The 14640-nt window shown below is 43.4% G+C and overlaps 2 protein-coding genes and 1 long non-coding RNA gene across 5 annotated transcripts; 2 read left to right on the forward strand and 1 right to left on the reverse strand.

The window, feature by feature from the left end:
- Positions 1-12: 12 nt before the first annotated feature.
- Positions 13-1290, forward strand: LOC148885828 (uncharacterized). Of its 2 annotated transcripts, none has more exons than XR_016117981.1 (3): positions 13-171; positions 605-917; positions 1033-1290. It is a non-coding gene; the product is annotated as an uncharacterized LOC148885828 (long non-coding RNA). The 2 variants fall into 2 exon arrangements; XR_016117982.1 differs by having other exon boundaries at positions 1036-1290.
- A 1719-nt stretch (positions 1291-3009) lies between these two features.
- rsad1 (radical S-adenosyl methionine domain containing 1) lies at positions 3010-10509 on the forward strand. Of its 2 annotated transcripts, XM_089017907.1 has the most exons (10): positions 3014-3136; positions 3241-3449; positions 3558-3691; positions 3764-3968; positions 4797-5162; positions 6629-6692; positions 6760-6907; positions 7130-7184; positions 8169-8272; positions 8349-10509. In XM_089017907.1, exons 2-10 carry the CDS (start codon positions 3294-3296, stop codon positions 8449-8451), a joined length of 1335 nt encoding a protein of 444 aa, XP_088874033.1. In that variant the 5' UTR covers positions 3014-3136; positions 3241-3293; the 3' UTR covers positions 8452-10509. The 2 variants fall into 2 exon arrangements, with proteins under 2 accessions (XP_088874032.1, XP_088874033.1); XM_089017906.1 differs by having other exon boundaries at positions 3010-3449.
- A 146-nt stretch (positions 10510-10655) lies between these two features.
- On the reverse strand, positions 10656-13641 carry rasd2a (RASD family member 2a). The gene is made up of 2 exons (XM_089017911.1): positions 11704-13641; positions 10656-11371 (listed from the first exon to the last, which is right to left on the reverse strand). The coding sequence occupies exons 1-2, from the start codon at positions 12128-12130 to the stop codon at positions 10860-10862; spliced, it is 939 nt and encodes a 312-aa protein (XP_088874037.1). The 5' UTR covers positions 12131-13641; the 3' UTR covers positions 10656-10859.
- Positions 13642-14640: the final 999 nt, after the last annotated feature.

The following is a 14640-nucleotide window of genomic DNA, read 5'->3' on the forward strand; positions in this document are numbered from 1 at the left end:
ACACTACTGGAGGCCGGACTTTAAAACGGTATAAGGTTCACTACAGGCGGCAAAAAGTGGTTGTGTGATGTTTTCTCAAACCTAGGAAACAGATTTGGACTGCTCGTTGTTTGGGTTTACACATGGGAAAACATGGATAAAAAAATACATTAATAATAAGGTTCACACCAAGTGAGTAAAACGAGGGCCGTTATGAATAACTAGTTTTCAAATTTGAACTCAAGAATAATGAGTGTTATTGCCGTTCGTACGACATTTATAAATTTCTGTTTGGACTTTGACATGCTTGATTTGCTTTATATTTGCTTTTCGTGGGCCGAATAAAATGAAATGATGATGATGGTGATGATGATGTTAAAGTCATTATAAGTGCCTTGCACGCTGGGTCCGAGAGGACAGTAATTTCTTCTGTGCATATGTCATGCATATTAGCATATTTGACAATAAAGCTGGCTTTGACTTTGATTTGGCGGACCATATTTGGAGCTTGGGCCTTGACTTTGACCCCTGTGCTTTATATGGAGTTTAAAATTAAAACTGAGAATTGTTATCTTTGTCAAGGTACAAATATTGGCGTTGTGCTAATGCTGAGTGCTGCTTTCAGGGCCGAGGCGTTGGAAAGAAGCGATTGAAGAAGATGAGTCTGGCGGCACTACTCCATCCTCCATTTGCTTCATGGCCACCTAAGCAGCAACCCTGCTGACCCACCCAGCGGCCCACCAATGACCCCGTCCAGCGCCATCCCTCCCGGTCCCTCTATGGAGCCCACCAGCGCCCCATTATGGCCCCTTACGACCATGCCCAAGCCCATCCCCCTCACCAGGGATGTCCAGAGCCACCCATTGTCCACTTTTGCCTTGGCCCTTATCTCAGCGCTGAAACTAGCCGTGTGGGCACCGGTACAACTCATCCAACAGGTACTTGTTCTCCAGCTTGCTCCACGCCTTCTTGTTATCGGCTGCAATCTTCTTCATGGGTCTTTTTTCCTCCTCAATGCTGCGCTCGGCCTTCTGGAATGTTCCGCTGGTGAAGCAGGCCACCATCGACTTCTGCAGAAGCTCCTGTCCGCGGCTGCGATCTCGCCAGTTCTTGCTGAAAACGTAAAAGCGGCCATCAAAGTCCTCAAAGGGCCAGTCTGTGTTCTGCACGACACCCTACTGTCACGGTTTTCAAGGCGCTGATGGTGGTGGATCGCACAAAAGCAGGCAGGAGGGAGCAACAGGATGTATTTGACAAATTGTATTAAAATAAATTCAGCAGGAACAAAATCTCAAACATCAAAGTCATCTGAACAATTTTATCCGGTCCCAATGCAGCTCAAATGCATATTCTAAATATAGAACGGTGTCCTCGTGCTGGTACAGTGACACACACACGATTACACAATCTCTGGTCAATGCATGTTTTTTTAAATTTGATACTCTACTCTGGTAGTCGAGTGTTTTGCACGCTGGCTTCACTGTGCAGAGGTCAACAGTTCGCGTCCCACCCCGGTTTCCCTGTGTGGAGTTTGCATGTTCTCCCCGGGCCTGTGTGGGTTTTCTCCGGGTCCTCCGGTTTCCTCCCACAATCCAAAAACATGCATGGTAGGCAGATTGAACACTCTAAATCCCTAGGTGCAGCGTGAGAGTGACTGTTGTATGTCTTTGTGTGCCCTGCGATTGGCTGGCAACCAATTCAGGGTGTCCCCCGCCTCAGGGTGTCCCCCGCCTCGTGCCCGAAGACAGCTGGGATAGGCTCCAGCACCCCCCGCGACCCTACTGAGGAATAAGCGGTACGGAAAATGGATGGATGGATGGATGCTATTACACAGATCTTTGATATTCATTCGTCAGACAGCTTGGGGAAATCAATACAGTACTTCATTCAATTTTATCCAGTCCCAATTCAGCTGAAATGCATATTCTAAATATAGATCGGTGTCCTCGTGCTGGTACTGTGACACACGATTACACAATCTCTGGTCAATGCATGTTATTTTAATTTGATACTCTACTCCGGTAGTCGAGTGGTTCGCACGCTGGCTTCACTGTGCAAACGTCGCCGATTTGCGTCCCGGTCCGGCCTCCCTATGTGGAGTTTGCATGTTCTCCCCGGGCCCGCGTGGGTTTCTTCCGGGTCCTCCGTTTTCCTCCCACATTCCAAAAGCATTCATGGCAGGCAGATTGAACACTCCAAATTGTCATTAGGTGTGCCCTGCGATTGGCTGGAAACCAATTCAGGGTGCCCGTGTCTAGTGCCCGAAGACGGCTGGGATTGGCTCCCGCACCCCCACCCCTCGCGACCCTAATGAGGAATAAGCGGTACGGAAAATGGATGGATGGATGAATGTCTACGTGATATTCGTAGGCGTATGATATTCATGTCTGGACAGTAGGGATATATATAGGGCCTAAACTACCAATAAGACTTTAGTTTGCTGACGAAGTTTCTTGGATAAGAAGCGAAACGTCCGACACCTTCAAAAAAGTACAGATGACGGCTGAAGAAACATTTTTATCGATGGACCACTCCTGTACGACTGAGAGCTTACACAGACGGATGGATGAATGGATACTCCACTCCTCCAATTATGTAAGGTAAATATGTGTTTGGAGGGAATTTTCAATTGCTTAATAGAATCATCACATGTTCAGTAATGAAATATGCCAAGGCCGTAACTGGGATTGTTCCTCAATTAAAAAAAACATTTTTGAGTGGCCATGGTACTCAAAATTATGTAAAAACAGACAGCATTAACCGGTAAGAATAAATTCATACAATTTCATGGAACAAATACTGGACTTTTGCCTCTAAGTGCCATTCATTGTTTCTGTTTGTGCCAGCAAGAGGCACAACACAAAATGTGCAGTTAATTGGGGCAAATTTCAGAGCTTTGAATGACGTTAGAAAATAACTTTGGTCCTAATTATATTATTATATGTTATTTAATTGTGTTCGTGGGATTTTTTTCTGAACATCTGCAAGCGGAACTATTCTTTGTAGGTCTGTTTTCCCGGTCGAGCGGTTTTATGTCACCGCACTAGCATCAAAGAAGAGGGCTCGCGTTGAACAGTAAAATTGCCCTTTCAAATAATTTTCTATGTTGTTTATAATGGTGACATGAAAGTGTAATTTTCAGAAAATACAACTTGATGTAAGAGACGAAACATTGTGGTGAATTCGTTTTGCCAAAGTGATAAAGTGCATGATTCGCTACCTTTTCACTGTCCGATTTCGTGATAATATTTTCCTCTGAAGTTCTGTCCACACTAGCGACTGTGAACTATGAAAACCCTGCGCTTCTACAAACAATGAGGCACGCGTTGAGAGTGGTGGGACGTGTGCTGCGATCAAGAACCGGTCAACGTTGCCTCTCTGGGCTTCGCTGCGGACAATTGCTGACAGAGGACGGATCAGAATCGGCGCAACTCGAGAGTCTCGTTAAGGAGGCGTCTCTCTACATACACGTAAAAAAGATACTTGACAGTTTGGGAAAAAAAGACCCACAATATTCGGCCGTTAGCATTTCTACCAATTCATTTCTGGTAAGGTAATATTCCCCTTCTTTTCTCCAGTGGCCCTATTGCCTCAAACGGTGCTCTTACTGCAACTTCAATAAGTACATCCCCAAAGATGACAACAACCACACAATGAGCCAATGTCTAAAACAGGAAGTGGAGACGCTGCTGGAGCTCAGTCAGGTGTCCTGGTAGGGCCTTTTTAATGTTGTACATATACACAACACATGCTTTTTGTCATTTCGCCTGCTTCGTCCTTGCAGTGTCACTAGCGTGTTTTTTGGCGGCGGAACTCCAAGCCTGGCTTACCCCTCCACTGTCTCAGACATCTTGGAAACGATCTCCAGGCAGACGAGTCTGGCAGAAAAGGCTGAAGTTTCACTTGAAGTCAATCCCACTCTGGAGGGGAGGACAAAATTGAAGGCTTTTAGCCATGCTGGCGTGAACCGTTTCTCCATAGGAGTCCAGGTAAATCTGACTTCAATACATGACTTCAATGTACTTGATCAAGTGTTTCCCTGCCTATTTTCAATTTACCACCAATTCTGAGATTTTTTGGGGGATATATCAATCACTCATGTATTTTTGTGGGAAGGCTTGGTGACATTTACTCCACTGAAAGAATGATGACCTTGTCTTAACCCACCCCATCCATCCATTTTCCAGACTGCTTTGTTCTCATCAGGGTTGCGGGGGTAGCTAGAGCCTATACGAGCTGTCGTCGGGCTCTAGGCAGGGGGCACCCTAAATTGGTTTCCAGCCAATCGCAGGGCACACAGAGACAAACAACCAGTCACTCACAATCACACCTAGGGACAATTTGGAGTGTCATTTAGCCTGCCATGCATGTTTTTGGAATGTGGAAGGAAACCGGAGGACCTGGCGAAAACCGATGCGGGCCCGGGAAGAACATGCAAACTCCATACAGGGAAGCCGAACCGGGTCTTGAACTCACGACCTCTGCACTGTGAAACCGGCATGCTCACCACTTGACTACCGGGCTGCCACCATTGTATTAATTTACTCACAGATTTACTTAGTATGAAATTGTTTTATGTTCAATGAATGGCAGAATGTTCTATGAATGGTAACAAGTGGAAACACAGGTTCACTGTTTTTTGTGCCACCGTGGATTAGCATTTAACTAATTGTTCTGGCTGTCACCATTCATAAATTATTTGTGGGGAGTGTTGCAGCTATGTTAAAATCTATAATTTCCCTCCCTATCATTATTAATCAGCCGCTTTCCCAATAAATCAATTGGACACAATCTGATCATGGCACAATTTTCTCCAGTCTCTCTTAGATGACGATTTAACAAGGCTGGGTCGAGACCACAGTGCTAATCAAGCCCTGCGAACCGTCGAGGATGCTCGCAAATTATGTCCGGGGAAGGTGTCCGTAGACATTATGTTCAGGCGACCCGGGCAGAGCCTGGCATCATGGGAAGCGGAGTTGTCAGAGCTTTTGCAGGCCTGCGATGACCACATCTCCCTGTACCAGCTGACGCCCGAGCGAGGCACTCTGCTGTTTAAACAGCTACAAAGTGCTCAGGTGACGCTGCCTGGTGACCACGAGACGGCAGATATGTACGAGATGGCAAGGGGGATGCTGCACCAGCATGGATTTCTACAATACGAAGTGTCGAACTTTGCTCGAAATGTGAGTTGAATGTTGAAAAATGAGCTGCGAATAGTGGAAATTTAAAAGTAAACGACATTGGGTCCAGAATTACAATACATGGTCACAAGACAGACCGAAACCATGTTTTTTTTTGTCAAAAACATCGCTTTGGCCTGTCTAATATATGATAATCATAATATATCAGTGACGTGCGGTGAGCGTCATGGCTGGTGAGGCACATATTCTTCTTTTCCTTTCGGCTTTTCCCTTCAAGGGGTCGCCACGCAAAAATCAGTGTCCTCCATCTTTAGAGGTTTGATCCGCATGTTTGTTTTGGCAAAGCTTTTACATGGGATGCCCTTCCTGACACAACCCTCTGTATTTATCCGGGCTTGGGACCGTCACAAGAATACTTATGTCCTTTTGTGGCTACAGAACAAGCAACTCAGTCAGATTTACAAAAATATGAACTTTACAGAGTAGCTTATTCATCATTTGATTGGCAACAGTTAACGTGTTTTGTTTAAAATGTCAGATCAGCATTCTTTATATAAACTGTAGCATAGAAAAAAAAACGTTATTATTGTGTTACCTTTACTTATAAATGAAGTCCATGCACAGCTCCTTCTGAAGAAAGGCATCAATACCTTGTTTGTAGAAGCCTTCCTTATCTTTCTTCAGTTTTAAAAGTCATTCTATTTCTTTCAATTTAGATATGTAATCCTTCATTGTGAAAATAAGGCCAAGCAATATGAAAAAATGACTGGATGGTTGCACTTAACTTGCTAACTGTTTACTGTAGCTTGCTGTCACCAATTCTATTATTCTGCAACCGATGAGACGCAAGAAGAATCTCTGTAATCACCAGCTCCCCCTGTCATGAGGCAGGAGAACTGTGTGCCTCAGCTCTGTACACAGTTTTGATAAAAATAAAATAAAATAAACACTGTAGTACAGTGTTTATAATGCAAAGTGACTGTACATTATATACACCAGCTAAACTGTAAACATTTAGTTAATATACTAAAAGTGTTTGAACACTAATAGCGATAGCAGAGGGACAGCAATGCGGTCTCACTGCAGAGCAAGCCAGCACAGTTAGCATCGTCATTGCGCAATCCATGGTGAGGCTCAGCCAGTTGCTGCCTCACCGCTCGTCTCTACTTAGTATTTGAACGGTATGTGAAAATATAGTGATTTTGAGAAAAAGTCCAACAATGGTGAAGTTAAATGGAAAAGAACTTTAAAGTACAAATCACTCAATAAATATAACTGCTGTGAAATGTAAATTTCTCCACTGTGAGACTAATAAAGGCATATCCAATCCAATCCAACTGTTTAATTTATTTTTTCATTTGATATTTCCATGATGACAGGTGAGGCCGTGCCTCACCTGCCTCCCCTGACTGCACGTCACTGTAATATATGATAGATTTACTGTGGGATTGATCAGGTCATAAATTAAATTACTTAAATGCTACTTGGTATTTTTTTTCTTTCTACAGAGTGCAGTGAGTCATCACAACTTGAGCTACTGGAAGGGAAGACAGTACATTGGTGTTGGTCCAGGTAACCCACTCTTCTAAGCTGTGAGCAATTCTCAAAGGCATCGTTAAGAATTTGTTGTCCATAACAGGAGCCCACGGCCGCTTTGTTCCACTTGGGGAGGGAGGCACGCACCGAGAGGCCCGCACCCAGACGCTGGAACCCGACGTGTGGATTCGCGAGGTCCAACTTCGCGGACACGCTACTCGGAGGAGGATTCAGCTGGGACATCTTGAACTGTGAGCATGGACACACGGAGAAGTTCTTGTGTGACACGTGAGGCGTGTATTGTGAATTGTCACAAATGGTCTGCATGCAGCACCAGCTGGGACAAACAACTTTGAGGTCGGCGCGCACGTGTGTCCTAGCAGTCACGCCGTCTATGACAAAGAATGTCATCAGCGCTTTTACAGGCACTCTCATGTTCTTGTTATTTTTGAGCCATTCTATTTGTTTGGCAGATTGGAGGAGGTGTTGGTGATGGGATTGAGAATGACAGAAGGCATCACGCACGAGGTGATGTGGTAAAATCTTCACATGACAATGACAAGGGGTCCTTGGTTTGCATCGTGTTGTCCTGATATGTCGCCACACTCCGTTACTGTTCTACTTACTGATTTTCATTTTGTTTCATATTTGTTTCATATTTATTATTCTAGAAGAGTCAGTTTCATTTTTCCATTCATTTTGTGTTACACATGGCTGTCAAATAAGTCTATACTGTATGTCTTTTTGTCAGGGCAGATAACGAGATGACTAGTTAAGGAGGCCGATAATTGATACAGTACGTACTTGGAAACCAACATTCATTTATGGTAAAACTCCAAATATTATCCTATAATTGGAATGAAGGTATTGTACCTTTATTCGTCTCGCAATGGAGAAATTTACATTTCACAGCAGCAAGGTCGTGAAAGGAGGAGTAATGGACAAAAAGTAGAAAACAAAATACAGGAGCTGCTGGAAAGGGAGCCACTCTCACAGTGACATCTTGTGTCACGGTTTGCGGTGGTGATGGCGGGTGCGGATCCCAAAAAGCAGACAGGAGGGAGCAGGAGGTTGTTTGACAAATTGTATTAAAATAAAGTCAGCAGGAACAAAATGTAAAACATCAAAATCATCTGAATGGAAAAAATACAAAGTAGCAAAAGAAGACCAAAAGTAAAAGTCCGCCAAGGTTAAACAAACACATACACAATGCATGCGATTGCAGACAAAGCATGTAACAAACAATGAACCGACACCGGATGGTCGTGCCGGGTGTCCTTTAAAGTGTCAGTGATTAAAACGACCAGCACCTGCAAGGCTGCAGGCAGGGCTGACGTCGCTACCCGTTGGTCGCCAACCCGATCATGACACTTATGAGAACATATCTACACATTTAGGCAGGCAGATGATGAAATCCACGGTCATCTATGGTGTAAAGGCCACATTACAAAATACTTTGTTTGACAAACAGAATTTACAGTTTGTAATTGTCAATGCGGTGGCATTTAACAGCACTGGCAGCTGTTCAGTCCACAGTTGTCCCTCTGTGACATCTTCAGCTCTTCCACTGACGTCCAAGAATTTCTCCGCTGTGGCCATCTGACCCTCGATGACGGGTGATGTCTCCACAGATTACATTGTTTCACATCCGTGCCAGAATCACATCAGTTTTTTTGTCTTTCTTCCCTTTAGAGGACTGTGCTGCTCCTGGGAGGGCCTGGCGTTACTGGACAGCATGCTGCCAGCTCTGCTGCTGCAACTGGAAAAACGAATCCATCCGAAAGCTCCAAAATGACCAACAATGCAGGTTTCCCGCGCGTGATGGTAAAATCAAGTATCCATTCTTTTCACTCGACCGTGTCATAATACAATGAGATTCTGTGCAACAAAACGCCGTTGTGACATACTAACATCAAGGCGGAATTATAATGCACGCGGATTATTTTCATTTGTGTGATCAGAAATCCTAAACAACCAAATGTGTTTACTGTGTTTACTGTGTTTACACCATGGACTACATGATGAGATCATTATCGCCCAAAACCCCACACATCCCTCCTCCATAGAAAATACGCAGACACGTGTAATCTCGAGAGTCAATTAAAATGGCTGCCATTTGATCATAAGATTTAATGAGAACATTTACTCCCAGCATCCTGTTTTAATAATGAGCGGTTGGCTCTCTCGTGGCCTATTCAATATTTTTTTCCTTCCCATTCTATCCGTACACTTGCTTTCTTCTCTCTCTTAGTGAGGTCGTCAACAAAAGAAAATAAAATCCACTTCATGAAGCTTGCTTTTTAATTACAATATACTGATTATTTTGGTCATTTTTAGAAAATTGTGCTGTATCACACAGTCTTTTCTATGATAAAATATATTTCAATGGTTAAAGCAACGCCAAAGTTTATGCTGTTATAGATGCCATTTTTTTGTAGATTTTTTAACTTTATACTTGCAAATGCTCCTCAAAAAATACAATACAGTATCATATTCTTCTTTTCCTTTCGGCGTTTCCCTTCAAGGGGTCGCCACGCAAAAATCAGTGTCCTCCATCTTTAGAGGTTTGATCCGCATGTTTGTTTTGGCAAAGCTTTTTACATGGGATGCCCTTCCTGACACAACCCTCTGTATTTATCCGGGCTTGGGACCGGCACAAGAATACTTATGTCCTTTTGTGGCTACAGAACAAGCAACTCGCTCAGTAAAATGCTCCCAAACACAAAATGGTCATCGGCACAGCAAGATTCAAAAAAGCAAAAACTATACTCACCATTTCAAGCTGAAGATGAGTTCTAACTCATGAATTTTTTTCCAAAAAGTGAAACTCCTGTAATGCATACCTTATTCTGCACAGACTGATACATTTCAATTGTTAATTAATTTTAGTTTAATCAATTAACAGATCAGGTTCAAATGTCCTAGCTGTGTTTTTCCGACTATCTTTTACTATCTAACAATGGAATGGAAAAAAACCAAAGCATACATATCCAGTGTAGTTGTACACATTTGTACACGTTATGTGTCTGCGTGTATGTGCATTGTCAATTGTGGCACGGCACTTGTGTTCCTAATAGAGTGGTCGGTAATCATGCCCCATTGGCACTGACTCACCTCGTCACACCTCCTCCAAACCACTCATCCTTTGCATGTGGAAGCGCTTGAGCATACTCGCGCCCGATCTGGCTTCTCAGTATATGAGATGATGCATCTGAGTCATCCCACATATCCTCCAAACACACACACACAAGCACGCACACACTGACTGGAAACAAATGACTCTTTACAAGCTCTGGACCTTTATATGGACTCAACGTCATAATTATAGCCAAGAAAGTTTTATTATTGAAACGTTTCTTAGTTTATACTTGGGATCTTATTTACATAAAAAGCAGGAGTCTGTGTTTTTTTTCTTCCTCGTCTTTATTTTCATTGTGTTCAATTTACATTCATGTTATTCGGGGGTTATACAGCACTGGTGTCAAAGTCAAGGCCCGGGGGCCAAATCTGGCCCGCCACGTCATTTTATTTGGCCCGCGAAAGCAAATCGAGAATGTCAAGTGTCATGATGCTCGCTAAAGTCCAAACCAAAAATTCGAATTGTCTCATGTAAATCACATCGCGGCATTATCCAGCAGACATTTAAACAGCAGACATTTAAACAGCTTCTTCCCCCAAGCCATTAACTCTTTGAACAGTACGTCTGTGTAAGCTTTGAACAGTAGCCCAAATTGAACAGTATAGTGCCTCTTTGCCTTTTTTTTTGATGATGATACTAGTGCAGCGTGTTCGACCGGAAACAAATTCCTTGTGTGATCTACATACTTGGCAATAAAGATGATTCTGATTCTGATTGTTCTTGACTTCAGATTGTAAAACTAGTTTTACATGATTATTTTTTGTGTGGTGTATATGTAATATGTGGAGTGGATTAAACATTCTAATGGCTTCCCCAAATACATAACGGGCCCCGAGAGGAAACCGTTACTACAATGTGGCCCGCGGCAAAAATGACTGACACCCCTGCTATACAGTGTGCATTGTTTTCTGTTGAGAAAAAAAAACATTTTTAAAGTGACCACTTTCCATATAAAAAGTAGGAATGCACCGGTCCAGCCAAGTGCTACGCAGAGTATAACTCCTTACATAATACAACATTGCAGCATACTACTACAATTGTTTTTTGCCGAGAGGGTTGACAATTCATTGAATCGGACACCTCTCGGGTTTGTTGGCTTTGGCGCTTGATCCAAGCACCATCCGCAAGTCGCTGCCAAAGCTGGGACGCCTCGCCAAGGTGTCGACGGCGGCGCATGGCGCAGCCTCCCCTTCCGCGCGGCTCCGTCTGTGGCCGCGCCTGCACAGCGACTGATAAGTCACCATGGAGACGAGCCGATGCCGCGACGGTGTGGTCTCGTAGGGCAGGCCGCCCATGGCCGCCAGCTTCCCGAACACGGCCTCCAACGCCGTGCCGAGTTTGGCGGAAGTCTCAAAGAAAGCCACGTCCCGGGCCAAGGCCGCGGTGACGTCGGACCGACTGACGACTCGGTGAGCGTCCAGATCCGCTTTGTTGCCGCAAACTACCACCGGCAACCTCGCTGGACGTTTGGACTTGACTAAATTTGTCTTTGCGACTTTAATCTCATTGAGCAGCTGACCGACTTCTTTGAAAGACTCTCTGTTGTCCAAACTGAAGACAAGCAGGAAGATGTCACCTGGACGCAAAACAAATAAAGAGGTCAATCCAATTTATGTCCCAACAAGCAGTTTGGAAGACAAAAAGGAATTATATAAGAGTCAATAAACCACAGGTGTCAAGGCCTGGGGGCCAAATGTAAAATTGCAATAAAAAAAGGACATTTCAATAATGATCCCTATCTTTATAAACTACTGCAGACAATAACTTTGAATTAAACATTTGAAGTGTAATGAAGATACCGCTAACTGGTATGATAATAAATGCCCATAATCGTGTCCACAATATCAGTGCCCGATGTGGTCTGTATTGACCCACTAAGAAGAAACCATTCGAATTTCCTGCTCCTACCAGTCAGTATGGAAAGCCTCCGTTTTGCCGGGAAGTTTCTCTCCCGGGTGGCATCGAGAAGGTCCACCTGGTACGAGACGTCTCCGACGTGAAACAGCTTCCTGTGAAAGTCCTCCGCCGTGGCCTCATACATCTCCTGAAATTCCTCCCCCAGGAAGCGCCTGACCAAGTTGGTCTTCCCCACCCCGGGAGCACCCAACACCACAATTCTCTGGCAGTTCCGGGGCTTGATATCATCTTTGCCGGAGACGCAGGCCGCCTCCGATGTTCCTCTCTTGTCCTGCTGCCTCCATCGTCCCTTGACTGTTTCCAGGAGGCCGACCCCTGTCTTGGATAGGTTGGACTCCTTTGGGTGTTTTTGCTGGAACGCTGGGTGTGGCGGGTGAGGATGCCCGCCAAGGAGTGTAAACCTCTCGGTCGTGTTCATTTTCGTGTGGTTTCACTCGTCATGGATACCAAGAGCTCCGAGCCCGGTTCGCTCCTCTGGCCCATGTGCGCGCTGAGTAGAGCCTGACGTGGATTTTTTTTATACACCCACGCCGAGCGTGCACTCCCTGCGTCATCCACTTGCTTCCAGGGAACATGTTCCTTTTTTAGAAGCAGACCCTCTCTCTCCTCCAATTAGATTTGAGGGAGGTCAGCCCATGAAAGACAGTCTGACTTTTTTCGCACCTCACATTGTGTCACCGTCACCCAAAAAGTGTTTACTGGCTACTTGTGGATCGATCATCAGGGATTATTACCAGCATCCTTGTTGTCATGGTTACCGGAGGATGAGACTTCTGGGCAATGTCCTTTGGTTTCTCTCTCTATCTCCCTCTCTCTCTCTCTTTCTGCCTTTGTGTTTGTTTGTGTTGTTCTGGGGTATTTTTTATTATCTTATTGCGTGTTGATATTTTATGAGAACCAATACCAACACAATCTGCTGAGAAACTATAATTTCAAATCTGCTTTGAGAAACACATTTTCTCATTGGAAACAATGTGGACTGAAATTATTATCTCCAGGCTGTCAGAAATATTTAGTTGCTAAACCAAAAAATCTTAATGGATCAATCTCACGTTGAACCAACATTAAATTGTAAATTAAAAACAAAACATTGTGAAAGGAACAAAATCCAAATGTTTTGTCTTTTTTTTTTTTTCAAAAACAGTGGAGCATTGGTTTACGGGTTCAATTCATTCCATGATGAGGCCCGTTACTCATCATCTTCTCAGATTGAAATTAAAAGAAATCGCATTAATCTGTTCCAGTCCTGCAAAAACACGTGCAAAAAAATCAAACTGATTTTTGAAAAGATGAATAGCAATTATACTCTCTAAAATATACAATAAAACAAAGATGAGTTTGTGCATGACAATTTTTGCATGCTTTCAATGGGCAGAGGGTGTCTGGTTTACATAGCCACTAGAGTGCAGTATGAAACAAAGACAATGCAACACAAAAAAGCACAATCACTATTAAACTGCAGTAATGTGACTTGTTTTACACAGAGGATAAAGAATCTATATCTGTGGCTGTTGTGCGTTGTCTGCATGTCTTGTTACTGTTTGTGTTCAACTATAATAACTGCATGATTGATGCTAATGTTGTGAGCCCATCTATGTCGTTTCCAATTGTGTATAAAAATTCAGATATTATACTTTCCTAAATGTAATTAATGTTATGGTGCGAAACTGTCTCATACCCTTGCCGCACCCCCTTTTTTGTTGCACCGCAGCAGTCACGCACTGCGGTATGATTCATCAAATGCGATGAGTTCTCTCTATGAGGGTTTTTTTTTCTTCCATCCGGCGTCATCATGGTTCCATTATTTATTCATGAAACCATTGTTGCAATAAGTATGTTCCTTTTCAAGTCAGAAATACGTCATCATGAGAAAAGGCTGTACTCAATTGGAAATGTCATTGACTGTCCACAAGGTGCAGCTGCTGCCATAGAAGAAGGTCAGTCCATTAGAACAGCTCTCAGGCATTTCTTTTTGGACTAAGAGAAATCATTTGAAAACATTTTCAACGGTTCATGTAGTCAATAACATCATGTACCACTACAGACTTGTACCACTCCATTGAAAAAAAAAAAAAAAAAAATTTCAGACAGTGTGTGTAATCATAAACAACTGCAGCCACGTGGATGCAAAAGTACAATACAATACATATTAATTTATATAGCGCTGTAACAACAGCTGAAGTTGTAACAAAGCGCAAGTGTGCACACCCTCTTTCCTGAGCCTGGGGATTTCTTTGTATTCACCAATTCAAGTTCCTGATTCACTCCAGATCAAGTTCAGATGTTCTAGTCGGCTTTTCCCAACTTTTTTTTTTTTACTGTCCAACAAAACCCAAACGCTTTTGTGCTCACAGGGACGCCTGCTGAGAACTTGCCCACAGTTCCAACTGAAGAAAAACAGTCAAGACACGATGCTGCTACTTTACCCAAGAGAGAAGAACAACTAAATCTGCTGCAAATTAAAAATGTCACCATGAGAGGGGACAACTAAGAGGCCAGAGTAACGTGATGCTCAATTTTTAAAGAATCATTTGAATGGAATCAGTGATTGTATTAGCTTTTTTTAGTCTCGCAGTGGAGAAATTTATATTTCACATCAGCAAAGTGATGAAAGTAAGAGGAAAGGAAAGGAGGAAGCAGAAAAAACAAAATGCAGGACCTGCTGGAAAGGAAGCCACTATCGCAGAGCCATCTTGAAGTCAAAATTATAACAAATAATGTGAAACAAAAGACAAAGACACAGCCATTCAAACTGAAGCACTTTCTGCACCCTCTTTGTTGTATGAAGCAGTTCTAGATGAAAGAGTAGAGGATGAAAGCGTCCCTTTCACCGGTAGATCAGGGTCGTCATGGTGGTATGTGCAAGTCTGCTACAAGCTAAATGTTGAGAGCAAACACTAAGGTGTATAGCATTGCATTGACAAAAAC

The sequence above is a fragment of the Hippocampus bargibanti genome, linkage group LG17, assembly GCF_051943395.1.
Source record: "Hippocampus bargibanti isolate YZ-2025 linkage group LG17, ASM5194339v1, whole genome shotgun sequence".
Classification (NCBI taxonomy): domain Eukaryota; kingdom Metazoa; phylum Chordata; class Actinopteri; order Syngnathiformes; family Syngnathidae; genus Hippocampus; species Hippocampus bargibanti.

What these genes read in the sequence shown, in the direction of transcription:
- rsad1 (XM_089017906.1), top strand. Translation starts at nt 3,294, where the DNA reads ATGAGGCACGCGTTGAGAGTGGTGGGACGTGTGCTGCGATCAAGAACC. An exon ending in GAGCTCAGTCAGGTGTCCTG is followed by an intron (nt 3,692 to 3,763) that starts GTAGGGCCTTTT and finishes TCGTCCTTGCAG; the next exon opens with TGTCACTAGCGTGTTTTTTG. An exon ending in GTTTCTCCATAGGAGTCCAG is followed by an intron (nt 3,969 to 4,796) that starts GTAAATCTGACT and finishes AATTTTCTCCAG; the next exon opens with TCTCTCTTAGATGACGATTT.
- rasd2a (XM_089017911.1), bottom strand. Translation starts at nt 12,130, where the DNA reads ATGAACACGACCGAGAGGTTTACACTCCTTGGCGGGCATCCTCACCCG. An exon ending in GAGGCTTTCCATACTGACTG is followed by an intron (nt 11,372 to 11,703) that starts GTAGGAGCAGGA and finishes TTTTGCGTCCAG; the next exon opens with GTGACATCTTCCTGCTTGTC.